We start from the raw sequence: 25,553 nt of genomic DNA, 5'->3' as shown, positions 1-25,553 counted from the left end.
TCTCTCTATACCAGGCTTTTTCACAGGACTGACCTTGACAACTTTTAATGCATATAACCTCCCCCTCACATCTATCTGGTCATTACCTAACTCCAGGAAGTTAAACATTCCTTCCAGTCAGCAATACCACAGGTGTGACACATTTCATCATCCAATAATACAAAGCAAAACAGGTACAGCATAAATGACTATGAAGCATGGCAGGAACTCTGATGGGCTCAGATCCTGATGACACTAAATTCTCTCTATACCAGGCTTTTTCACAGGACTGACCTTGACAACTTTTAATGCATATAACCTCCCCCTCACATCTATCTGGTCATTACCTAACTCCAGGAAGTTAAACATTCCTTCCAGTCAGCAATACCACAGGTGTGACACATTTCATCATCCAATAATACAAAGCAAAACAGGTACAGCATAAATGACTATGAAGCATGGCAGGAACTCTGATGGGCTCAGATCCTGATGACACTAAATTCTGAGGAGAAGACTGGGCAATAGTTTAAAAAGGGACACTCAGTTTTGAATTGCTTTTTCATTAATAATGAAAATTTCTGTCATTATGTAAATGTCCATGTGTAGTCTAGATATCCCCTTTCATCAGATGCAGAAAAGAGAAGTTTTACCCTCTAAAGCATGTGTCAGAGGTTTAGGCAACATCTAATGTTGTGAGAGTAGATATCTGCATGTGCAACCAGAGCTTTGTCTTTCTTTCCTTTCCCTTGTTGCTCCTGTGCACCTCCAAAATCTGCTCTAGAGGGTCCCTCAACCCTCTGGAACAGATTTGGTGGGAACAATTATTCTACTGACTGATGTTGTTCTGTCAGCTGATTGACACATTTGTTCTCCACTGTTACCTTTTTACAACCAAAACAGGAAAATTAATTTCAATCATACCTATCAAAAGACCGATTGTGGGATGTCACTCTGCTCCCTTGGATTTCTCTGGTTAAATGCCACATGATAGAGAATCGGAAGAGTGCCTCCAGCCTTGTCCCCTTTGCAAAAAAGAAAATACAAATACAATAAGAACTAAAATATATGCTACCTTGATATATTCTGTTACAAAGATTTCTTAAGTATAATATGAGTGGTAATTATGAAAGATAAAAACAGTTTGCTAAGCTGGAAGCTGTCCCACAGTGGAAGAGACGCAGAAGGCTGCAAAATTAAAACAGCAGAGACCACAAGACACTCTCCTGGGAGCATGTATATAAGTCAAGCTTATAATTTTCAATGCATTTACTGGAGGATAAGCTCTTTCCATTAAGTATAGCTTTTTCCAATAAATATGCATAGGATTGTGATATAGCCCCTCCCCATTCCCACAGCCCAACATGAGACTCTGCATTTGAATTAGATTATGCAGCTTCTAATAAAGTATTATCCCAGTACAAGAAGCCTCACTTTATCATGATCCAGTAAAGCATGGCAGATGATGTCTTCACAAATATTAGCTGATGGAGCTAGACAATGTAAACGGTAGAACAGCTCTACGCAAGTATTGTGATGCTCTCTTTTCTCGTTGTTTAGCTGATCCCAAAGCACCTGGGCAACTCTCTGTAGTAAAATTGAAAATTAAATGAACTATTTCAGCCAGTTTAAACAAAAAAGAGGTTGTGTATTCTTGTTTTTCTTTACTGCAGTGGAAAGCTACCTGGTAACCTCTAGATGTTTTTGACTAAAGCTGTAATAACCCAAGAGTACTAACCATATGAGACAACACTAAAGGGATCTGTAGTCAAAAATATCTAGAAGGCTCCAGGCTGCCTACCACCAGCATATTATTAAACATCGCCATGCATACCCCAACATGAAAGACATAAGGTGAACACAGAACTCTATATTTTAATCTAAATTCGTGATGCAACAGATTTGACAAAAAGCAATTTTATAGTAACAGTAAAACATCCTTTAAGCAGGATAATATGAGAGACGAATGTCAATGGACAGTTAAGATATATCCATTCATTTATATATAATTCTTTTTTTCCAATGCTGGTTGTATGGAGTGCTTCCAATTGCATAAGCCATGGTATCTAATTTTTGCCACTTTTCCTATCTTACCAGCCCTCCATCCTCCTGCCCCCACCCCAAAGTTGGAGAACCCCAGACAGAATTAGATGTGGCACAGAGAGCAACAATGAGCAGAAAAAAATCAATGAAAACTAGGTGACCCCACTTGTGTAAATGGAAATATATGTCCAAAGCCAGCATCAGATACACTGAAATACAGTCATCCCTCTACATTCGCAAGGGTTAAGGGTGAAGGACCCCCCGCAAATGTGGAAAAATCACAAATAACCCCTTCTCTTAGTTACAGGGTGGCAGGGAAGAGTTGGAGAGAAGCACGCAGGCTTGCCCTCTTCTCTCTCTCTGCTGCCCATTGGAGGAGGAGGGAGAGAAGCGCATGCACAATTCCCCTGCTTCTCTTCCAGTGTCTCAGACAGCTTTCTTCAGCTGTCTGAGGCATTAGAAGGAAGCTGGAGGACTTGCGTGCGCTGTTCTTGCCCCTCCTCCAATGCCTCAAAGAATTCAAGCAAGCTCTCTGAGACATCAGAGGAGGAGGGAGAGAAGCGTGTCTGAGCGCTCTGAGGCACTGGAAGGGAAGCGGGGGGGGGGGGAATCGTGCGCACTTCTCTTGCCCCTTCTCTGATGTCTCAGAGAGCTTGCCTGAGGCTTCGGAGGCACTGAGGAGGGGGAGAGCAGCACATGTGCACCCTTCCCAGCTGCTCCCTCCCTCCTGGGCTTCTCCTGCCCCAAGCGGAAAAGCTCAGGAAGGAGTGTGTGCACACATGGCATGACATTTGTGAATAATCAAATCTGTGAATGCCAAAGCCGTGAATGCGGAGGGACGACTATATATATATATATATATGTACGCGTACGCGAACATGTACACATTAATGTTGATACCATGATTGTTTTGAAGTGCTTAATTCTATATTAGGTTATGATGCAATGTCAATATATTACTAAGGATACATAAAAAGTCTTTAAGTTTGGGAAAAGGGTTTTAGAATTAATTTGTCAAAGATTTATTTATTTATTTATGGTATTTATATCCCGCCCTAAATAGCATTAGCAATAGCATTTTCATTTCTATACTGCTTCATAACGAATTAAGCAGCCTCTAAGTGGTTTACAACATGTAAGCAAATTGCCCCCAACAAGCTGGGTTCTCATTCTACTGACCTATGGAAAGATGGAGGAATGAGTTCACCTTGGAGCCCCCCAGAATCAAACTCACAACATTGTGGCTGCAGTACCAGCATTTAACCACTGCACCACCAGGGCTCCTTACCAAGTCAAGTGGACTACAGCAGCATATTTCAGTAGCCTTCTCAGCTATTTCTGTCATCAGACATGTGTAACAAATAGCTATCTTGACCAATATTTCAGACCAAAAGATCAGTTTGTAGGATTTCACTTTATTCCCTTAAAGTGTTAGGACACTTGACAGAAGGACCTCCTGAATGGAATTTGGTTTTGTTCTGTTTCTCAGTGTAACCTTTGTATATTACTGTACCCGAACTGTTTTTCCTCCTGTACCTATAACATCACTGCTCCTTCTCCCCCAGTGGCATATCTATCATTTTGTTGGATTTAGGAATGCTGGTGTCTGGATCTGGAGAACATGGAACTGGAGTAATCCTTTTGAAATAAACTTTGCATACATGTTACTGGGATTAAAAACAAAATAAAAAATATATCAAGCACGCTACCTGATAGAAGTCAGTTTTCTCTGAAATTAGCTTCAGAACTCCAGGAGCAATAGGAGGAACTGTGACCATTTGCAGTCTTCCAAAGAAGGGATTTTGCCCAGGAATTTTATACCGTTTTATTCGGTCTTCAATAACTAGTGCTAATGATTGGGAATGGTTGATTACTTCTAGTAGTACAGAGATGGCCACATTTTGAATGTAGCAGTCATTTACACAACAACATATTGTCATCAAGGATTTGAGCCACATGGGAAAACTGGATTCACAGCCTCCTGAGGAAAGTAAACAAATAACAGCTATACTTATACTATGATAATTAACTGGTTAATTGAAAGTGATGTTCCTGTATTAAACATTTACTATTTTAATAAGAATGGGTGTGATAAAATACTGCTCCCATCCTCAGGTATCAGATGTGTTCCTTTTTAAGATTTTGGCTAACTACATATTTGCTTCCCACAATGAGTTTGCCTTTTCCAACTGACAAACATCCAACTGGTTGCCAAAGACACTATGCTTGCTCAGTCCTTTCTGGCTTTGTATGTTTGTTTTAAACCCCTTTAGGTTTTTGTTCTTCCATATATGTGGTTCGTCCAACCACGCCAATACCTTCCCAACTCTTTATCTTTCATCTCAAAGAGACAGTGACTAATTACATATGGGAATGCAGATTAGAGATACTTTTATACCTGCTCATATCTTTATTTCATCCAGTTCTGAAAATATAACTGACCAACCAGTCCTTTAATTGGCATGGTACAGATGACGCTAAAGCGCTGTGCTGGTGCCATACTAGGGTTAAGGGACCGCGCAGAAACTGCACGGTCCGTAACCCTAGTATGGCATGGTGTCGTAGCAATGGCCGCGCCCTGTGTACGCCAAAGTTATGTAAGCACCTCACAGTGCTTATGTAATGAGTGCGCCAGTGACACACTTGTTATGCCACCATTGTGGCTTTAAAAGAACCTGCTTTTTGCAGGTTCTTTTTCCTCCGCAGGGAGGCCACACGGTTTAGTGGCTGCGGCTTCCCTGCAGAGGAAAAAAAACCACCACCACCACCGTTTATTTTACATAGAAATAAGACCCATTATATGTTCAGATAAATTTATTCCCAGTTAAATATTCACTGGATTTTCATTGTTCAGAAGCATAGGGAGACTAGCCCTGTCAGAAACAGCTCACCTCGAGCATTCAGACTAATTTTAGATAACAGATGACATTTTAGATGGATCTTCTATCATCAATCTGTCCAGCATGTCCTGTCATCCACAACACTTACACATTTACTGCCTATCATGCTGCCCTTGTGTAGAATTCTCATGGATGCTTCCTGCTTCCCCAAAACATGTTGACTTTGCATTCTTCTACAAAGGGAGGTTGCTGCATATTGGACTAATTTTGATATGTATATATAAAGAGTAACACTTTTTAGTCACCTAGAAAGGTGATGACAGTTCTAGTAAGTAGGACAAGTGTTCCACTTACCAGGCACTTGAAAAAGAGACAAATATAGTTGTTCAGTTTCTTCTTCAGAAAGATAGACAGGGAATGTAGTACAATCCAGTAAGAGGTAGCATACAGCTGCAAAGGCCTCTCTGCAGTCCTCTCTCATGTCTCCCAAGTCGAGCATAACTTGGTCAATGTCCCATTCTTCCTCCTCTTTCCCTCTTTCCCTACCATGGTCATTTGAAGGAGATGGGAGATCCAGACCTTTCTGCTTAAACGGTGATCCTCTGACAGTGAATAAGTCTGATAGCATCTGTTTAAACTGAGGCACAGTGATTTGCTTGGAGTCCCACGAGCGTCTTTTCTTGTCATTATTTCCAGAGGATGGGTAATGGTCTCCTTTGTTCTCCCTCTGTCCTATATGTGCTATTGAAATATTCCTGTTACTGGAATCTTGTAAATGAATTGCAAATATATATTTACTGGCAAACTTTGCAACCAATTCTTCGATACACTGCAAGGTTTTCTGCATGCTGCCACCCTTTTTCCAGACATCATCTTTCTCAGGGACTATTCTAGGCACTTTCAAATACTGTGACAGTTCTGGAGATGAAGCACTAAGAGCTATACCACTGTCTTCAGACTTGAGTGGAGGAAAAGGAGCATCAGGTTCATTCTGAAGAACTTTGGACTCTGCAGTAAGTTCCTGATTTTCTTCTTTTACAGGGCTCTGAAGTAATGCAATGATAATTCAATACTCATATAAGTAGATACGACAAATAAGAATAAATAAAAATTCAAGAATAAATTAAATAAGATTAAGTTAAATAAAAATATAGGAAATGGAACAATGCCTTTACACAAGATGCACTCATGGTTGTACTGTGCTGCTGTTTTGGAAGTCATATTAATGGTTTTGGGATGCTGTGAACTAACATACAACATGATAGTTTCCTTGGTTTTGCTGGAAAAAGGAGAGACTTGGGGAAGCTGACAACCTGTCCTTGAGGATGGCACGCAGAAAGGAGCTTGAAATGACTCCAGGGCCATAATATGAGGAAGTGTAAAAAGTGCAATAAAACATGACTAGTCCTTTCAGCTGGGCACCATGAAGGATGTGAAGCTATAGATTTTTACAGTAGATAACATAGTATTTGAAGACTCCTTCAAATCTAAAATAAATTTTGAAAATGGGAGCTTAACTCTCAAATGTCCTTTTGCAGTCATATAGAATTAATTATGATAATGCTTATTCAAGGAGCAAACAAGGCAAAACCAAGATGTGATCTGAAAATACTTTAGGTTAAAATATATTTGATGTTGCTTCTTCCTGTTTTTTTTTTTTTACTATTTTATGGTTTCTCTTACACAACTCAAGTTAAAATTTACAAGTTTGCCATAGAAAGTTTTCTTCCATGGCAAACTAATGGGTAGCTTAATTTTAAATTGTCTCTTATTTGTGGTTTTTTTAAAGTTAATATTTACTCTTCTGTTTTTGATAATAATTATCTAGATTATTCTTTCTTGAAATTAGTAGCAAGATTAGATATTTTCTTTCAGTCTTTATGGTATTTTTTCTTATAGAATTTTTGTTCTCAACCAGTTGTTTCTTTTCAGTATATTTTGTTATCTTCTCTTATATTTGCTTTCCTGTGAGTGACCATTTTCCCAATAATTTATTTCACTGAACTGCCGTTACAACAGGGAATAGCATTATTTCATTTTTAATTCCAGTTTTAATGTTAAGGGCTTCTCATGTTTTCTGTTTTAAATAAAAGAGATAGATTTATGGTGACAGAAGAGGTCTGTGTCATCATATGGCACAAGGGAGGAACTCAGACTTCTAGAATTTATGATCAGGATGTTTGAGGAATAAACAGCAATTAAAAAGGGGAGAACAAAGAGGTTAGTAAGATTTTCAGTCCACTAATTATTCAATCAGTGTCTGTTTTAACTGAAAACAAAGCTGTTGACCCAAACAATAATTAATCAATCAGATCACAAGGAAGTTAGGGAGCGTTACTAGAAACAAGCAAGCTTTTTTGCGTATTTGTTGCAAGGAAGTTAATAGCTGGGGGTTAATGTTTTGTTTCTTACTGTTTAATTCTTATACCTTCAGCTATGTGTTGCCTTCTCTCAGAATTGAAAAATGGGAAATTTTATTCTGAATATTTCTAATTCGTTCTTCTTTTGCTCTCTCTACTGCAACATTCTTTCAGCTCTCTGTATACTCAAATAATTAGAAATACAGTAAAAATTATTTTCTGAATTTCTTTCTTCATTGCTGCTCTTAAAGCTTATGATCCCTCAATTTGCTGACATAGTTATACAGCTGAGTTTCTTCAACTCCCTTTTAAAGAGATAAATTTTGAAAGTAGGCTTCTTTATTATAATTTAGGCCCAAAACAGATGGGCTGAAACTAATCCACAAAAATTGGGGGAAAAAATCAAGGAATTTAACGTCTTAAGCAGATGGGCCCAATAAAGTGGCCCTTGCCGTTCTGGCACCATTAACACCAGGGCTGCTGTAACCACAGGTGCCCAACCCAGATCGCTGCTGCAATTTTCAGTCCAGCCGGCAAAAGGAGCATGTTTTTCCTGCTCCCTTTGGAGCTTGGTTTGGGCTGCCTTAGGCCTTTTTAAGAGGTAAATTTTGAAAGTAGGCTTCTTTAATTTAGGCTTCTGTGCACTTGGGGGGGGGGATGCATCATCTAAATGCCCACCCCCAAAGAGCACGGAAGACTAAATTGTAATAAAGAAGCCTACTTTCAAAATTTACCTCTTAAAAAGGCCTAAGGTGTCTCAAACCTGGCTGCAAAGGGAGCAGGAAAAACCTGCTCCTTTTGCTGACCAGACTGAAAACCACGGCAGTGACCTGGGTGGAGTTACTGCAGCCCTGGTGCGAATGGTGCCAGAACGACCATGGTCCACTATATTGGACCCATCTGCTTAAGGCCTTAAATTCCTTGACTTTCTTCAGTCTTTGTGGATTATTTTAAGTTCTCCAGTTTTTATCAAAAGACTTATCATCTAACTTTCTCTCAAGGTTTTTTGAATACTTTTTGAACTTTTGCATAGAGTTACTTTTTGAAATTAATTTTAGAAGTTTCCAGTGCGTTTACATTTGTCATCTTTTATGACTTGATAAGCCATGCCACTTAATATCTAAATAATAATAATAATAATAATAATAATAATAATTTCTCACCCGCCTCTGCCCATGGCCTGAGGCAAGGTACAACATAGATTAAAACACATTAAAAACATATATTGTTTATTCTTTTCTCATTGGTTTTATGGCTGTCATAATATAACTGCTTCATTTATTACTTATAATGTATGTACGATACAGAAAGGTACTGTTTATTTTATATCACTTTTTTTTTCATAAATATCTATTACTGTCCACCATTTTATCTCTTACTGCAATATATGATAACTGTACAAATTCATGCACCCTAAGTGTAGTACCTTACATTTCTCTCTGTTCAAATTCATTTTGTTAGTTTTGGCACAGCTTTCTAATCTATTAAGGTCATTTTGAATTTTGATCCTCTCTTCCTGGGTATTAGCTACTTCTCCTAATTTGGTATTATCTGCAAATCAGCATGCCCTCTATTTCTTCATTGAAGTCATTGATGAATATGTTGAATAGCATTTGGCCCAGGATCGAACCCTGTGCCACCACACTGGTCACTGCCATTTAGGATGAAGAAGAGCTATTGCTCTGCACCCTTTTGGTTCAACCAGTCAGCCAGTTACAAATCCACCAAATAGTTGCATTGTAAAGCTCACATTTTACTAACTTGTTTTCAAGAATATCGTGGGGAACCTTGTCAAATGCCTTATTGAAATCAAGATATGCTACATCCACAGCATTCCCTCCATCTAGTAAGCTGATAATTCAAAGACAACTGGCAAGTAAAATGTGTTTTCTGAAGTTACATGCAATTTACCTATGTTTAGGAATGTATGTTAGGCCCAAACCATTGTATATTCCAGCACAGATAATGGGATATGAATACTATCATAGCAGAAGCACAACTGTGTATCATAATACATGAAACTAAATAAAGGGTTTATATTTTAAACCAAGTAGCTACTACACCAGAGAGCCACTACAAGTTTCAGACCACCTCAGTACATGTGGAGCTTTACTACTATTCTTTTCAGTTTTCATACATTACTAGAAACAAGGCTTTTTAATACTCGATATTGTTAATTTTAATATTTATTAAAGAAAACAATATAGTGAAGCATTTTACTATAGCACAAGTAGTGTCACTAAATCAGCTCATTAAAAGATGTGATAAATCAATTTACAAAGCACACTGAAATACACATATATGTTTTAATACCTACAGTGTCTGAGCTTCCTGTTTCAGTACCTAAATAGGCAGGAGGCATCTGGACTTTGCTAAGCACTTTGAAGGATGTTCTTAAGGCATGAGTGAGTTCTGGTAAACTTAGAGTTTCCATGTTTTCAAGAAGGGATTGTACAATACAGCTGAGCATCTGTGGCAGATACAGAAACTGTACTTCAGAGTAAAGTTCCTACAAAAAAAAAGACATTTCAAGTAAGTAAGCAGTAAAGATAAGGTATATTTCCTTTAGGAAGTTGACTTCTGCATACTTTTACAGACATATATCCTGCAGTTTATACACCCTAGGGAAAATACTTTTCATTGTAGCCCAGAGAATATTTAAAGAGCACAGAATAGGACAGTCACAGCTGTCCAGTATCAACAAGGATGTAAAAGAAAATTTCTAGAATATTCTAATCAAAATTCCTTTTGAAAATGACACCTTACATTCTCAAAGATGTAGTCTGTGTTGTAGCAGAAGTAAAATGGAGGGGAAAAAAAAAGAGGAATTAACTGATTTATATAAGCATTTGTGGATAACAAGCAGATGCAATGAGTGAGGAAGTGGATTGATATCCATAAAAGCTCATGTCACAATATAAACCAGTGAGTCTGAAAAGGGTGGTAGATGGTCTAAATACCCTAAGGGCACCAGATCCCATGTGATCTTGAAAACTAAGCAAGATCAGTTCTGATTAGTACTTGGATGGGAGACCACCAATGGATACCAGGTGCTGTAGGCTATATGTCAGAGGAAGGAACTGGAAAAATCCATCTGTGAATATTCGTTATCTAAAAAAAAACCCCAGTGAAATTCATGGGGTTACCATTAGTCAACAGGTGACTTTTCACAGATTCCTTTTCCTTTTCATTCATCCTTAAAGGGAAGCTATAATTTTCCTTATTCAATGGCTTTTCTTCCATTCATAATGGAGAGTACAAGAGTTTGGTGCTGGTGGGGCATGATCCAAGACTCATATTGTAGGACTGCAATATGACTGGATTGGCCAGATTAAATCCAGATTATAAGCATTTTACCTGTGTGATGCCTGTTACCGCCATTAACTAGCCCATATTCTAAGATTTTATTAAAACAAAACATCAAGATAATGTCCCACCTACAGAGGGAGAAGAAGGAGAAACTGAAAGATTCTATGCTGGAGTCCAGGGGGAAACTGATCATATACGCAAACAGGAAATGTTAACAATCTTAAGCAGTTGAAATGTAAAAGTAGAAAACACAGCAGAACCAAAGATTGTTGGAGAATTTGGCCTAAGATCAAGAAAAGAAATAGGACGACAACTGACTGAATTTTGTGAGGCTAACACAAAATTCATTACAAAGACATTTTTCAGTCTTTGTGTACTTTACACATGGGCATTGCCCAATTATCAATATAGAAATCAAACAGACTAAATAACTGGAAACAGAAGATGATCAGCTCCATTCTCTCTACAAAAACAAGCCCAGGAGCAGTTGATAATGAACTGCTAATATTAAAAAGTAGAGTAAAGCTAAAGAAGAATACTAAATCAATCATTGTGCCAAAATGCAACCTGAAAGCAAGAAGTGACAGAAATAAGATCACAATCCTGAACACAACTGTTTAGCAACTTGTGCGCAAGGACAGAGAGAACTACTATGTAGAGAAAAAGAAGACAATAAAAAGGTGTAACAAGAGGTCTCTTTTGCAAGATCTGAGAAATCAAAAGAAAATTTTAACCAAGAGCAGGACTGCTATATGACTAACAAAAGAAAAAACACACTACATGAGTAAGAAGAAATACAAAAGAAGATCAAAACAATACAGAGAAAAACTACATAAAAGAAATGGAAGGAAGATAAATTTATTCAAGGATGAACCACTTGAAGATGAACCCACAATTGCAGAATGTGAAGTAGAAGTTACACTCAAGGCATTTGGGAGAAATAAATCACCAGGAACAGATGTCATACCAATAGAGCTGTTTCAGGCTACAGAGCTAGAATCCACTTAAAGTCTAATGAAAATCTTCCAACAATAATGGAAAATGAAGGAATGATGCTTAGGCTGGAAATACTCAATATACAGTCCCCAAGAAAGGGGAACCAGGGATTGCAATAACGACAAGGTCACTGCATTACACTCCAATGAAAGCAAAATAATGCTAGAAGCAGCAGCAGAATACGACAACTTTGATCATACAGAGAATGAGAAATACCAATTGTCCAGGCTGAGTTCAGAAATGGAAGCGGAATTAGGGATCATATTGCAAATATACACCGGATAATGGGGCACACCAAAGGATTTCAGAAGAAAATTAGCGAGTGGTTTATAGATTGTAGCAAAGCCTTTGATTGTATAGTTCATGAGAAACTATGGATCACTATGGATCACTCTTAAAGAAATGGATGTATAACATTTGATTGTCTTGGTGCTTAGCTAATATTCAAGACAAGAGGCCACTGTCAAATTAAAATACAGAGAAACCGAACAGTTTGTCATTGGCAAGGGGGTCATGCAAGACTGCATTTTTATTACTCTATCTAATTTATATGCTAAACATACCTACAGATAGCTAGATTAGAACTGGAGGGAGGAGATGTCAAAATTGGAGTAACACCAAGAATTGCAGATGGCACTATACAGTGCGCCCACATCATACGCAGGCGCACCCCATAAGGGATAATGGTGCACTCGTCCATAGTGCACGTGCGCCACCGCATGCACGAGCCCCATTCATTTAAATGGGGCTCGAGCATACACAGAATTCCCTTTACATGGGGGATTCTGGAACGGATTCCCTGCGTAAAGGAAGGGCGGACTGTACAACTAGCAAAAAACAGAAAAGACTTGGAGCAATATCGAAGAAAGGAAAGAACAAAAGCAAAGGTTACAGTTTATTCTGGCATGACTGCATACACAAAGTTCAGTAAAGAAAATTTTAACTGTCTGCATTTCTTTTCTGGTAATTATTATAATTAGTTTCATTACATGATTATTATTGAAAATAATTTGGCTGTAGAGTTGAAGGTTTTCTTTCAATGATATTTGCTGGGTGTCAAATATAGTAGGTATGCCATTGCAAGCTCAAAAGTAATAAAAGTAAAGAACAAACAACAATGAGTCTTATGGCAACTTAAAAAATAACTGCTTTATTTTAGCATGAGATTTTACAGACCACAGACCATTTTAAAATCTACTGTTATAATAAACTGGTTGATGTTTTAGGTGCACAGACTAACATGACTACCATTTGGGGGGAGGGAAAAAGCATATGACAGTGTTTTTGAGTAAGAAATTAATTTGGATGGCTTTCTCGCTATACATACACACACACTTGACTTACCAGCGGTATCACATCTAGAAGAAATATCAGCAGTGTGCAAAGTTCTGAAACTGTTGCAAGAGTGACTATATGCTTAGCGACAAGTTGTGTCTGCATTGATGTATTTCTGCCAATGATATGGAAAGAATGGTTTTAAGACACTTTTCATCAGTATTTCACTTTGTTACTACCTTTATGTTGCTTTTTAATAGAAAAGTAGCTTTAAAATACTAATATACTATATACTATACTATACAATAGAGATTAATGCAAACAATTCAATTTTTCATAACCCAAACTTGACTTCTCTTAAAAATAAACTAATTACTATATTAAGCTAATCAAACAATTTAAAAAAGTATTTTTTCCCCATACAGCAACCCTCACCACTATTTTCAAACCAGTTATAACACTTAGTTCTATAATCGGTTCTATACTCAGGACTCAGGGACTCCTTGCTAACCTTATAGAATTTGTTAGACTTGACCACAATTGAATATTGTAATAATTCAATTAAAGTAATAGTTAATGACAGAATTACAAAGGAAATAAAAGAAACGAGAGGTACAAGACAAGGATGTCCGCTTTCACCAATATTATTCGCAATGGTTATAGAAATGTTAGCAAATGTTAAAAGGAAAGATAGTTGTTTGGAAGGAATAGGATTGGAAAAAAACAACATAAAATCAGTTTATTTGCTAACGACACATTATTAACTATTAAAGATTTATAGGACAAAATAGGAAAAATTAAAGAACATTTCAAACTATTTGGAGAGATAACAGGACTTCAAATTAATTGGAACAAATCAGAAATGATGTTATTTAATTATATAAAAAAGAAGAATTGGAGTTTATGAAACAAAAAGAGTTAGGAATAAGAATAAAAAGTAATATAAAATACTTAGGAATTAATATAACGAAAGACTTAAAAGAAATGGAAGGGATTTTTTTTTATAGTACTACGGAAAGAAGTTGAAAAAATATTAGAATATAAGAAAATTCAATTATCATGGTTTGTAATTATAACATTAGTCAAAATGAAAATTTTACCAAAATTAAATTTTTTATTTAGAATGATACCACTAAAAATATCAAAGGTAGAATTAGGTAAATGGCAACAGTTACTAAATGTATATTGTAATAGAGGAAAAAGAAGTAGATTAAATAAACAATTTTGGTACAAGTCTCGGAAAAAGGGAGGGTTAGGCCTCACTAATTTAAAGGATATTATGAAGCCAGCCACTTAAGATATGTAATAGAAGGTATGTTGGATGTACCAGATTTGGATTGGTTAGAAATGGGGAAAAAAGAGATATATATGAAAATAGAGAATTTTTTAAAAAGAATTTAGTAGGAAAGAAATTAAAGAAATTGAAAACCTATTTATGAAAAATATATTAGAAATATGGAATAAATATTAAAAAGCATTAATGAATGAAAACTCAATGATAACACCAATAATAATAGAAAAAATCTTTCCCAAAAAATTTAAAAGATTTATTAGATAAAGAATTAAAGGAAAGGAAAATGGATAAAATAGAAAATTGGATGGAATTAAAAACAGGAAAAGAAAATATAAAATAAAAATTTAGGGGAATAAATATGTCCTGGTTACATTTTATGCAAATAGAACAATGGTTTAAAAACTGGAAGAAAAAAATATAGAAAAAGGAAAATATACACAATTTGAACAAATAGTTCAGAAAGGAAAAGAAATGGAGGAAAATGAAAATATGAAAGGTATAACTAGTAAAATTTATAAAATATTAATGGAGAATAAGAGGAAAAAAATTAAATCAAATTATTTTAAAAGAAATATGGGAAGATGAATTAGGATGTAAAATTTGTGATAATGAATGGAATAAGATTTGGGAACAAAGACATTTGAAAAATGTATCGGTGTGAATTAAGGAAAATTATTATAAATTGATTTGGAAATGGTATTTGACACTAGTGAGATTACATAATATAAACAAAGATAATTCAAAATATTGTTGGAGAGGCTGTCAGAAAGTAGGCTCATATGTAGTGGCAATGTAAATATGTACAAAAATTTTGGGAAATAGTAATATTAGAGACAGAAAATATTATGAATATAAAGATAGATAGAAAACCAAACATAGTATTGTTATCAATATACAATGAAGTAGAATGGAAAGAAGAAAAAAAGTGTAACAAATTTGTTTACTGCTGTGCGATTAATCATAGCAAGAAATTGGAAAAGAAAAATAAATGTGAAATTGGAAGATTGGTATGAAGAAGTTTGGAAGTTAGCAATTAATGACAAATTAACATGCAAATTGAAAGTAACAAAAGGATTATGGAAAAGAAATGATTTTGATGAAATATGGAAAAAATTTATTGAAAATGTATTAAGAAAAGAAGATGGGAAATTACCTCCACAGGAGGAGTTAAAATTTTGGATGGAGTATAAAGAATGGAATGGAATGCAAAAATACATATATGTATGGAAAGAATGTTAAATCTGTTTTGTTTTGTAAAATTTCAAAAATACAAAAAAAAAAAAAAGACTTGACCACAATGGGAATCCCAGTTGTTATTTAAATTTTTTTAAGCACAATGAATATACATTATGTGTGTCTAAATACAGACTAGAAAGATCTCACATCCAGTATCATATATGCAGTGGAGTGTCTTTAGTAAACTGAGGTTCTTTACATATAGTTTAAAAAGGACTACAAAGAACTACTAAAAAGGACATTAAAATACTATAAAGTAGAGTAAATAATATGTCAGTTTTCATGGTTTCCCAGGCTTAATGACTCAACATTGACACAATCACTCAACATGTACACCACTGAGCTTACTTATCAGGTTGGAAAGAACATGTTTACAGACGATTTAAATAATAAACTGGATATACAGTAGCCCCTCCTAATTTGTGGGGATCAATTCTGGACCCCTCTGCGAAAATGGCAACTTGCAAATATTCGAGTCCCATTGAAAACAATGGCATGCATGCCAGAGGGGCCTGTGCAGGGCTGTGTGAAGGCACACACCATTTTGTCCTTCCTTGCTTGTCCCTCCCACGAAGGGTGAGATTGCGGACTCCAAATCCATGAAGGGAGGGACAAGTGCATTCTGAAAGCTAACAAAGTAATTCAAGATTGTATAGTCTGAGAATGTGGGCAGGATCCTTGAAGAAATGAGAGCCATCACATGTATACTGGATCCTTGCCCCTCCTGTCTCCTGAAGGCAGCTAGACAGGCATTGGTTGAGTGGGTAAGGGGAATTGTGACTGCTTCTCTGCAGTAAGGGAGGTTTCCATCTTGCCTAAAGGAGAATGTGGTGAGGTTTTTACTTAAAAAAGACTCCTTAGATCCCACCATTCTGAATAGTTATCAGCCATTCTCTAATATTCCATTCCTGGGCAAGGTTCTGTAGGGCGTGGTGGCCTTACAACTCCATGAGTATCTAGATAAAAACGAATTATCTATATTCATTTCAATCTGGTGACAGGCCTGGTTATGGGATAGAGATGGCTTTGGTCACCTTGGTAGATGACCTATGCAGGCAACTGGACAGGGGGAGTGTGTCCTTCTTGGTTCTGCTGGACCTCTCATCACTGACCACTGACCATGATAATCTTCTGGGTCACCTCTGAGATAGGACTTGGAGGCTCTATTATGCAGTCGTTCTGCTCTTGGAAGAATGAACTCAGAATGTTATGCCAGGGGGTTCCCTGTTTGACTCCCTGGTCATTGACCTGTGGAATCCCACAGGGTTCTGCTTTGTACCCCATGCTGGGAGAGGTCATCTGGAGTTTTAGTGTATAGTGTCACCAGTATGCAGTAACATCCAACTCACTCTCTTCTTCCATTCTGATTCCAAAGAATCTGTCTCCATAATGAATCAATGTCTGCTGTCATTAATGGACTGGATGAGGGCACCTAAATTAACCTAGATAAAACAGGGGTGTTTCTGGGTAGTCAAAAGCCAGATCAGGGAATAGGGACTCTGCCTGTGCTGGATGGGGTTACACTCCTCCTGAAATTTCAGGGTTGCAGCTTGGATAGTCTCCTGGTCTCAACTCAAAGCCTGGATGCCCAGGTTTCAGTAGTGGCCAAGAGTGCATCTGCACAGTTAAAACCAGTGCAGCAGTTGCATCCATTCCTTGAAACATCAGATTTGGCTATGGTGATACACACCTTGATTACATTCTATTTGGACCACTGCAATGCCCTCTATATGGGGCTACCTATGGAAATTGTTGGGAAACTTCAGCAGGATCAAAATGTGGCAGCCAGCACGCTGACTGAGGACAGTTATAGTGAGCATATAATTCTCTTTTTGAAACAGCTTCTGATTTGTTTCTGGCACAATACGAAGTGCTAGTCATAACCCATAAAGACCTATATGGCTTAGTTCCAGACTGTCTGAAAAACCGTATCTCTTTATACAAACCTACAAGAATTCTAAGATCTTCAGGGGAAGGCTTTTTCAAGCCATCACAGGCTTGCTTGGTAAGGACATGAGAGTTAGTCTTCTCATTGGCAGCTCCCACCCACTGGAACTCCCTTCCACAGTAGGCTATGCAGCCCCTCCATGCTTTCCTTTTGCCAGCAAGCAAAGGCATTTTTGTTCAAGCAGACTTTTAATTTATAATCATTATCAGGAAGGCTTTCATATGGTATGCGTGTTCGATTTATGTGTTTTAGCAGTATATAAAATTATACTGTTTTAATGAGATTGTTTTACATTTTTTATTCCTATGTTTTCAAGCAATTTTTATCTGTGAGCCACCTTGGATCCCATTCTGGAAGAAAGGTGGCATATAAAATAAACCTCCACAGATTTATTTATAAATAAATCTCTACAGTTAAATAAAGAGCAGCACAGTCATCATTAATTTACTTTTCCTCTCCTCATTGAGGAAGTCTCCCATCAGTCTCCCGCATAATAACTCCATCTCAGTAAAGCAAGTTATAAAACGCATTTTACCTGAAACAATCTTCAAAACATCTGGTTATATAATCCCAGAGAAAATCTGTGCTTAAGGATGTGATCAACAGATTAACTGTTTTAACAATCTCAGATGCATTCTTGTTTTCTTTGATTGCACTAAAATTAGAGTAAAGAAAATTTAATAACTTAACAGTAGTATATATTTGTGAAAAGTGTTCTAAAACAAATGTTTAGTTAATATGGTAAATTTTAAATATTAAAGTATCTTTAAGAAGAAAAAAGTGGCAAAGTAATTCAGATATCATGATGTCAGAACCTGTAACTGATTTCAGAAACTCAGATGAAATTGAGCACATACCCCCTCCCAATTTTTAGGCCTGAAGTATAAGGCCTGGCCCACTTTCATCCTATCTGATACAGTTTGCATTCTGCTAATGTCAGCATTAAAATTCAACAGATCACTGTGCCTTCACCATAGGGTTTGCATTAAAACAGAAACATTTCGAATTTAAGGTGTTGTTGAGAATATAGCCTCTACGAATCCTGAAATGTAGTAGGATTGGGGAATTACATGTCCTTTTGGTTGTTGCTACTAGTTTAATGTGACAAACCAAGTCAAAAAATTTCATGGGAAAAGTACATGTTTTTCACAGCTCACAATAGTTTCAATGGGACATCTGGATCCAACGAAATTTCAATGGACTCTTGTAGTTGGAATACATCTGATAATCTTAAGAAATGCCCCACAGTAAGTCCTTCTAGTGACATCAGAAAGAGGAGCATGGAAGGATACTAGGTTGGATCAGGGCTGATCTCAGTTCAGTCCCTAGTAGTGTTCAAATTCAGTAAAATTCTCTCAAGATCTGGGTACATGGAAACAGACGATATTCATCAGTAATGCTGCTGAGCTGTGCTCAGGTGAAAATAATCAGAATGAAAGCTGTAATAAAAGCAAACCACGAAGATGTGTTTTATCTATCTAGCAAGATTAACATCAACATGAACAAAAGAACCTTACAATGTACCTTACAAAGACATTGCCAGTTTGACTATAACTGAGTTTAAGATCAGAACCCAGCGTCTCCTTGCAATAGCGATAGAATGCTCTGATCACTTCAAGAAACAAATCAGCAACAACCGGTGGCCCTGCAACAAAGGAAAAATATTAATGTTTTTAATATCTAAGGTCTGATTAGAATTTAGTGGCAGGATTTTATTTCGGAATATATGATTAGGAAATATTCTTCTTAGTAACTTCCTCTTAATAAGCGATGATGGTCAAAAATTGGACAATGTGATCAGAATTTGCAACCTGGAACATCAAGGTTCTGTATTGCTCAGTTTTGTTCTATTTGCTATTTCAAAAAATGAGGAATCTATTGGAGTAGGCTATGGTCTAGAACACACATAGGAAATAACTGCTTTCCTTAAATTGCCACAGGCTGCTGGTTATGCGGCAAAATGCTAATAATTTCTCTTTGGGAACTTTGACTGAGCGTTACAAACATTCTTCAAAGTACCCTTTAGAATGATTAAATAATGTATATTCCTAATTTGCACTACAGATTTTGAATCATTGTCACAATCTCCTCCCACCAATTATTAGCATCACTGGCACCCAGAGTTCACACACAGAAAAGAAGTAGTATAAACAAACTCCAACTGCATTCATCAAGATTCAAAAAGTTCAAGAAGTGCATATAATTGTGACAATCTGAGCATGTATAAAAGAAAAAAAAAAAAAAAAGGACCAGGAACTCTAAGATAGCAAAAAGAAAGTGTAGATTACTGTAATGACAACCTTCATGTAAAATTGAAATATGTCTGTTCCTTTTGTTAGCAGCCACACTGTTTTAGTTATTATTTCCAATGTAGGTATTTTATAAACTTTGAGCGAGATGTATATAGTTCATATTGCAAATTAAAAGTAACCTTGTTGATCCATAAAATTTAAAAACTATAAAATCCAAAGCTGGGTAATGAAAGCAACAGGTGGTTACAGCTGCATTACAGTTACATGAGGTGTTCTTCTAATTTGTTTTGAAGTTTGAGAGAAAATTTTGCTTGCTACAGGATATATACCACTTTCAAGCAAAATTTTATGAAAAGTTCAGATATCCAAAGAATCAAGATGTACACTGAAGTTCTCTTTAAATTAAAGAAATAAAATAGTGGCAGCATTTTTTCCTCAGGTAATAGACAACAGGCTTTTGAGAGGAATGTATCAGCATCTTGCTCATATAAATTGGATCCACTTCCTTAATTCTTCAGAAAGAACAGTAAAAAGCAGAATTACAGAGTACTCTACAGTTAAGCCACAACAGATTTTGCAAATACAAGATGAGTTCAGCAGTTTCTTCTAAATGTTTAGAGAACCTACAAGAGATAGCCACAACAATAACCTGAACAGCCAAGCCTGACAGACATTTAAGGCATAACTGAGACCCAGGATCATTCCACAAACCAAAATGTGGACAACCGCAGCCATAAAGTTGCTATAGGCAAATCAAATCAATAAGTGTGTCACTGCTTATATTGTAGTCATAGTGATTTCAGTAAGGCCTTTGATAAGGTTTCTCATGACATTCTTGCAAACAAGCTTGTAAAATATGGGCTAGACAAGGTAACTGTTACACGGATTTGTAATTGGTTAACTGGCCGAACCCAAAGGGGGCTCAACAATGGCTTCTTTTCATCCTGGAAAGAAGTGATCAGTGGGGTCCCACAAGGCTTTGTCCTGGGCCCAGTTTTATTCAACATCTTTATCAATGACTTGGATGATAGAATTGGGGGCATATTTATCAAATTTGCAGATGACACCAAATTAGGAGGAATAGCTAATATTCCAGAGGTCAGGATCAAAATTCAAAATGACCTGAATAGATTAGAAAGCTGGGCCAAAGCTAACAAAATGAACTTCAACACGGAGAAATATAAAGTACTGCACTTAGGGCAGAAAAATGAAATGCACAGATATAGGATGAGGGACACCTGGCTGAACGAGACTACATGTGAAAGGGATCTAGGAGTCCAAGTAGACCACAAGTTGAACATGAGTCAACAGTGTGATATGGCAGCTAAAAAGGCCAATGCAATTTTAGGCTGCATCAATAAAAGTATAGTGTCTAGATCAAGAGAAGTAATAGTGCCATTGCATTCTGCTTTGGTCAGACCCCACCTGGAATATTGTGTCCAGTTCTGGGCATCATAATTCAAAAAGGATGTGGAGAAACTGGAGCGTGTCCAAAGGAGGGCGACTAAAATGGTGAAGGGTCCCCATGCCCTATGAGGAATGATTTAGGGAGCTGGGGATGTTTAGTCTGCAAAAGAGAAGGTTAAGAGGTGATATGATAGCCCTGTTTAAATATTTGAAGGGATGTCATATTGAGGAGGGAGCTAGCTTGTTTTCTGCTGCTACAGAGAACAGGACCTGGAACAATGGATGCAAGCTCCAGGAAAAGAGATTCCACCTCAACATTAGGAGGAACTTCCTGACAGTAAGGCTGTTCGACAGTTGAACACAATCTCTCGGAGTGTAGTGGAGTCTCCCTCCCTGGAGGTCTTTAAGCAGAGGCTGGATGGCTATCTGTTGGGGATGCTTTGATTGAGAGTTCCTGCATGGCAGAGGGTTGGACTGGATGGCCCTTGTGGTCTCTTCCAAGTCTACGATTCTGTGAAGTACAAAGCTAATGATCTTGGCAGAATGTTTTATCTATACTCAGAAAAGTAACAGTTGGAAGGAACCTCCACAGTGATCTATGTCTAAACCCCTACTGATGCAGGAAATCAGCTGTTACAGCACTTTGATAGATGGTCATCAGACCTGAGCTTAAAGGCTTCTAGTGAAGGCAGGTCAACTGTCTTCAGAGGAAGTGTGTTCCATCGTGGAACAACTTATATCACCAAGACGGTCGTCCTAATGTTTATTTGAAATCCCATTTCTTTTCATTTGAACACAAGGGCTTTGTGATCTTAAAATATTTGAATGTGTTTATTTGCTCTTAATTATCTATTTTCATGCTCAGCATACCCAGCTACTTCAATTTTTGCTAATAGGAATCTCTTTAAGACTTGGTCCCTTCCTCTGGACACATTCCACATTTTTTTTGTTACTTTTCTTAAACTGGATACTGTATGCCAAGTGAAGTCTGGCCAAAACACAACAGAGTGGCATGTAGGTTAAGACTTTAATCTGTGTTTCGTAAAGTGCAAGAAAGTAGTCCTCTGTAGGGCATACGGTCTTAGCTTAACTGGTGTGTGCCTGAACTAGGGTTGTATCACTGATAGCAGAATCAATGATAGCAGAATCATACCATTTAAACAGTCATGGTTCCATTCTGTGGTATCCCAAGATTTGCAGTTCAATGGGTACTTAGTACTGACTGCTAGACAGCTCTAGTCAGTTTCTCTCCAGCCAGGAGTCTGAACCTACAAATCCCAAGATTCTAGATGATAGAGCCATGGCAGTTAAAATGGCATCAAACTGCTATAAATCTGTAGTGTGGATAGCACTTTTAGTCAGAGAACAAAACTATCTCCTGCTCTTTCATTTCGTCAGAATCACTGTGTGCTACACTTCATTAGCTGTGTAACAGAAAAACCAGTAAAACGTACTATACACCTTTCCCCCAAAGCCTTCAGTTCTGCCTCTCCATTTTCTGTATTCCCTCACAGGCCAAGGAACCTGAGATAGGTAGGTGACAAAGCTGGAAGATTAATTTGAAACACTTTCTCAAATTGTAGCAATGCCTGGAGTATGTTACAAGAGCAAATTTCTGATTCAGCCTTTAGGACATTAAAACAAGAATACAGACTAAACAGAACTATACAATATACCTTTTATGTCATACTGAAATCTCCCAGCAGCTTAAAGTATAGGTGTCCAATTAATTTTAGTGATGTTGTAGGAAATTAGATTTGCATTAAATTGCCCCCAAATAAAATGGTCACAAATATCACAGAGCTGTTTGAGTCTATGAATGATGTTTCTTCCATGAGACATACCAAACTTTAGTATCAGTTCGCTTTAGAAATTCCTGTCATACCTATTTCAGGTTTGTCAAGTAGGCTGATGAGAATGCGGAATGGTTTCAAATAGGCATGATGCTGTTCCTCTGAGTCTGATTCTGCAGATTTCTGATGCAGGATTTCAATCAGTCCCTGTTAAACAACACCAAAACACTGATCCCAATCAAAAAGGAAACATGAAGACACCCAAAGCCATTTTCAGAATGACCCATGGACACTGTATTACTGGATAATAATGCAGTGCCAGTAATTTTGTATAACAGGCAAATTCATTACAATCTTTAATTAAAGGGCCATCTATGAAAGGGTACATTAGTTTTTCAGCAATACTAGTTTTAAACCTATTTCCTCCTTGCTCTTGCTATTACAAAACAGAAGGACCATCATGTAGACCAGGGTTGGGAATCATATGGCTCTCCAGATGTACCGGACTACAATTTCCAGCATTCTTCACTATTGGTTATACATACTTGTAAGGGCTACTGGAACTTGCAGTCTAACAATATGTTGAAAGTTGTATGATTCCTGCGCCTGATGTAGAGACAGTTGCAACACAGAAGCAGCATGATATAGCTAATGGAATGGCAATGCTACCTCTTCTTGCAGTTTACTTTCTGGGGTTGGGATGAGATGTTAGTACCTGTATTCTGATACCTGTTACTATGAGCTGCTGCAGTTCCACAGTGGTTAACAGAATTAAGTAAATGCCATCAACATCAGCAAAAAAATTATTATTATTCTTTTACAATTTTGTGTGTCAAGCCACAAAAATGTCTGATTGGCTTATACTAATTAATATAAAATATAATATAAAAACAGCTGAAATACAAAATACAACATAAAATCAAGAACAGTACAGAGCAACAGAAAACAAAATTTACAAGAATCCCAAAGTTAAAACACAGATTTTAACTAAAATGTCCAAGACTGAAAATTATTTAAAAGACCAAAGTGAACAAAAATGTCTTCACTAGCTGATGAAAAAGTCACAACAATGATGGAAGGTGAACCTCTCTGGAAAACTTGTTTCATAGCCAGGTGCCACCACTAAAATGGCCTCATCCCTAATGATCATTCATTTCTCTTCATCTGGTGGAGGCACCTCTGAAAATATTAAGGGTAATTACATATGAGTGAAGATCATCTTTTAGGGAACTTGGTCCCAGATAATTAGGATTTTAAAAGTTTTAACACTTTAAAGAGTTCCAGAAATGGATTGAAAATCTGTGTAACTAGCAAAGTGCAGACAGGCACAAAGGATCAAAACAGATGGCCCTGAAGGGGCGGCTTGATGCCACCACTTTGAATGCCAGGTTGGGGCCATGGCAACAGCATGGTGCAGCCCCAACCTGGCTTTTTGCCGGTACAAAAAGAAGCAGAAAATTGCCACCTCCTTTTGAGTCGGCAAAAAGCTGGCTTTTCTGGTGCCACGCTCGCTTTGTAGTGCTCCTGTGGCATGAGGTGTGTAAATACCATGCTGCCAGAGCACCGCAAAGCTGGCCACTGTGTGATTGGGCGGGCGGCATGATGCTGACTTCAGGGCATCGATGGAATGCATGGCGTCTAAGCTTCATGCTCTGATGCCACCCTCAAGCTGGCACAAAAAGGCAGTCTGTTTTGCTCCAAAGTGCCTTGCAGTTAATAAAGTTGCATCAGTATTCTGGACCAACTGTAGTTTTCAAGTGTTAAAGGAATTCCCATGTAGGTTTTTAAATTTAAAGAACACTTACTTTAAAAAAAATCTGGCACACTTTTAAGTATATACATTATTTTGAGTGCTGTCTTGATTAGTGAGGAGCTCCTGTAAATTCTATATCAGAGGGATCACAATCCACCATACTCTATTGTATCAACTAAGACCTTGACAGCTACATTACTATATGCTGAATTTCTCATAACACAGGTTGGCTTTTTAAAGGAGTATTATTTACACTTACCTCAACTAAAAGATCTTTGGAATATTTTCCAAAAAAATAGAGGGCATGGTCTTCTAAGGGCATGGAAACAGATGAATCTGGTACAAAAATGCCTCCTTTGATATCAGAACCTTTAAAAAAAAGATTATAAGTACAGAAAATATATTATACTTCATATAATGTGTTTATTAATACACACATGCACACAGAATACATATAACGGTTTCATTAATTTAATATTCTTATATATTAGTGGCACAAGTAATTGTGGTGAAAGTTGTGCAGCTTTGTTCCTTCTTGTGGCACTGCCAGTGCCGTCATGGTTTTATTCATTTAGCAGGAGAATGCATCTATAAAACGCAAGCATGGTACAACCATGCTAATACAGGTCTCACTCCATACTTCAAGGGGTGGGAATTCATAATGTGACACATGTGGTGCATGTTTACTTGATGGAACATAAAGGTAATTAAGAACAAGTATCTTTTGGGCAATTACCATCATTCCCAATTATAAGCCATGTTGGCTGATTTTGATGGGTGTCTGAGGACCCAATAAAGGCTCAAAGGAATAGTGAGCTACAGTTTCCCCTCCCTAACCTTTTGGGCGTCAAAGGCACACAACTCTTTACAATAGTAGTTTGACTTTCCTAATTCCAGTATTTGAACCAGCACGATGCCTGCCAGTTGTTTCCAAATGCACAGAAGTGAAAAATTAAGACAACAACAATTCCTAAATCCAGAAAGCATGGGAAGTGGAGAACTAGATTATTGAGATTATGATCTGAAGTAAATTTATATGTAAAATGTTGATTTGATTTTTCTTTCATTCTC

The 25,553-nt window shown here is 37.2% G+C and overlaps 1 protein-coding gene across 4 annotated transcripts in view; it reads right to left on the bottom strand.

The window, feature by feature from the left end:
• Positions 1–25,553, bottom strand: part of DOP1B (DOP1 leucine zipper like protein B) — an 86,317-nt gene that overhangs the window by 33,434 nt on the left and 27,330 nt on the right. For all 4 annotated transcript variants that reach the window (XM_042457449.1, XM_042457448.1, XM_042457447.1 and 1 more), the window contains exons 8-17: positions 24,742–24,851; positions 22,822–22,936; positions 18,802–18,922; positions 17,813–17,932; positions 12,869–12,974; positions 9,537–9,728; positions 5,214–5,904; positions 3,729–4,000; positions 1,411–1,563; positions 901–1,001 (exon numbers count right to left, since the gene is read on the bottom strand). In XM_042457449.1, the coding sequence (XP_042313383.1) occupies positions 901–1,001; positions 1,411–1,563; positions 3,729–4,000; positions 5,214–5,904; positions 9,537–9,728; positions 12,869–12,974; positions 17,813–17,932; positions 18,802–18,922; positions 22,822–22,936; positions 24,742–24,851 (1,981 nt within the window). The remainder of the gene's footprint in view (positions 1–900; positions 1,002–1,410; positions 1,564–3,728; positions 4,001–5,213; positions 5,905–9,536; positions 9,729–12,868; positions 12,975–17,812; positions 17,933–18,801; positions 18,923–22,821; positions 22,937–24,741; positions 24,852–25,553) is intronic.

The sequence above is a fragment of the Sceloporus undulatus genome, chromosome 3 (genome assembly GCF_019175285.1).
Source record: "Sceloporus undulatus isolate JIND9_A2432 ecotype Alabama chromosome 3, SceUnd_v1.1, whole genome shotgun sequence".
NCBI classification, from domain to species: Eukaryota; Metazoa; Chordata; class Lepidosauria; order Squamata; family Phrynosomatidae; genus Sceloporus; species Sceloporus undulatus.
The sequence above is the reverse complement of the archived record's forward strand: the minus strand, read 5'-3'. Positions and strand labels throughout refer to the sequence as shown.